Raw genomic sequence first — 2,013 nt, 5'->3', positions numbered from 1 at the left:
CGCAGGAGGAGCAGCAGGAGGCGGCCATCGGGGACACCCAGGACACCAAGCCGGTGGGGCTGCTTCCCGAGCACCCTGGGGTGCTGGGACCCCCTGGATCCTCATTGGGGCTGGGATCTGCCCCCCAGGGAGCCCCACCCGGTCCCGGCGTCTCCTGTTGCCGCGTCTGCTGCCAGGCCGGTGCCGTGGTGATGTGCGACCGTTGTGAGCACTGCTACCACCTCGACTGTCACCTTCCTCCCCTCCAGGAGGTCCCCAGGTATGCCTGGGGGGATCCACTGGGCAGACTGGGATCCACTGCCCCGTGTCACCTCCCTGGGATCCACTGATCTCCCGTTCCCCTGGCACCGCTAGATCCCTCAAGGTCTACTGCTTGGGGTTCCTGCCCCATGGCGTTGTGGAGGATCTCGGGGATCTGCTGCTCCCCGGATCTTCGGGGATCCCCCCGAGCCACCGCATCATTGGGGTCTGCCGATCTCTCACGGGATCTACTTATCTCCCATAGGATCTACGGCTTCCTTGTCCCAGGATGGGGGTGGAATCCATCCCTCCTGATTCTTTAAGGGGGGGATCCTTTGGTGCCACTAGATTCCTTGAGTGATTGCTGGCCTCTGGGATCTGCCCTCCCCCCCCCGCCACGATCCAGTTCTGCCCCAGCCCCGAGGTCCTTGGCTGCTGCTGGAGCTTTGGGAACTGCTTGACCCTAGGTCACGTCTCTCCCTTGGGATCTGTTGGCCTTTTTTGGGGGATCTTCCAACCCCATGGACCAGGCCAGCTCACAGAAACTGCCCCATGATCCCTGGAGATCCTGTCTTGATCCTTATTGGAGGTCTAGCTGTTGACCGAGAGCCCTGGGGGTCTGCTTTTTGCCATCCGTGGAGGGATCCACCTCTTGAGCCTAGATCTCCTGGCCCTCATCTGCATTGGGATCTACCTGTTGATCCCAAATCCTGGGGCAACCTGTGGTGTCTGAGCCCCTGTGGTGCTCTACTCCTCCATCCCAGACCCTCTTGGATCCCTTGTAGGTCCTCAAGTCCACCTGGGGGCCTACACAGCAACCCAGATCCCTTGGGGATCTACTGCCATGATCCAGGGGAAGAGTTGTCCCAAGTGATCCAGGATCAACCCCCCCACGATCCAGTTCTGCCCCAGCCCCGAGGTCCTTGGCTGCTGCTGGAGCTTTGGGAACTGCTTGACCCTAGGTCACGTCTCTCCCTTGGGATCTGTTGGCCTTTTTTGGGGGATCTTCCAACCCCATGGACTAGGCCAGCTCACAGAAACTGCCCCATGATCCCTGGAGATCCTGTCTTGATCCTTATTGGAGGTCTAGCTGTTGACCGAGAGCCCTGGGGGTCTGCTTTTTGCCATCCGTGGAGGGATCCACCTCTTGAGCCTAGATCTCCTGGCCCTCATCTGCATTGGGATCTACCTGTTGATCCCAAATCCTGGGGCAACCTGTGGTGTCTGAGCCCCTGTGGTGCTCTACTCCTCCATCCCAGACCCTCTTGGATCCCTTGTAGGTCCTCAAGTCCACCTGGGGGCCTACACAGCAACCCAGATCCCTTGGGGATCTACTGCCATGATCCAGGGGAAGAGTTGTGCATTGATCCTGGATCACTTGGGACCTCTTTGATCCCAGGGGAACTGGGATCCTCTCTCCTTTGCTGCCTGGCCCTAATCTGCATGGGAATGCCCCCGTTGATCCAAATGCCTGTGGGATCCACTGCCCCTGATCCCCATGGCTGCCCCCACCCCCTCAATCCCAGATACCCAGGGAAGCTGTGGGCCCCCAAATCCCAGGGACTCTGCCTGTGCTGTGGTGAACAAGCTGGGAGAGGAGAGGGACCACCCGATCCCCTCACCCGATCCCCTTGCCTGATCCCACAGCCCCGAGTGGAGGTGTCTGCTGTGCCAGGACCTGCCACCCCCCAGCGAGGACCTCGCCAAAGGCTTCGAGGAGGGGCCGCCCCAAAAACTCTGCCCCCTGGACCAGCAGGTATGGGAAGGCGGAGT

The 2,013-nt window shown here is 60.7% G+C and overlaps 1 protein-coding gene across 1 annotated transcript in view; it reads left to right on the top strand.

Annotated features, from left to right (window-relative positions):
• Positions 1–2,013, top strand: part of LOC118451811 (transcription intermediary factor 1-beta-like) — a 7,425-nt gene that overhangs the window by 668 nt on the left and 4,744 nt on the right. Inside the window, exons 2-3 of the mRNA XM_035889869.1 lie at positions 6–259; positions 1,888–2,006. Coding sequence (XP_035745762.1) covers positions 6–259; positions 1,888–2,006 — 373 coding nt within the window. The remainder of the gene's footprint in view (positions 1–5; positions 260–1,887; positions 2,007–2,013) is intronic.

This window comes from Egretta garzetta, unplaced genomic scaffold, assembly GCF_000687185.1.
Source record: "Egretta garzetta isolate BGI_Z169 unplaced genomic scaffold, ASM68718v1 scaffold1342, whole genome shotgun sequence".
In the NCBI taxonomy this organism is placed as follows: Eukaryota; Metazoa; Chordata; class Aves; order Pelecaniformes; family Ardeidae; genus Egretta; species Egretta garzetta.
The sequence above is the reverse complement of the archived record's forward strand: the minus strand, read 5'-3'. Positions and strand labels throughout refer to the sequence as shown.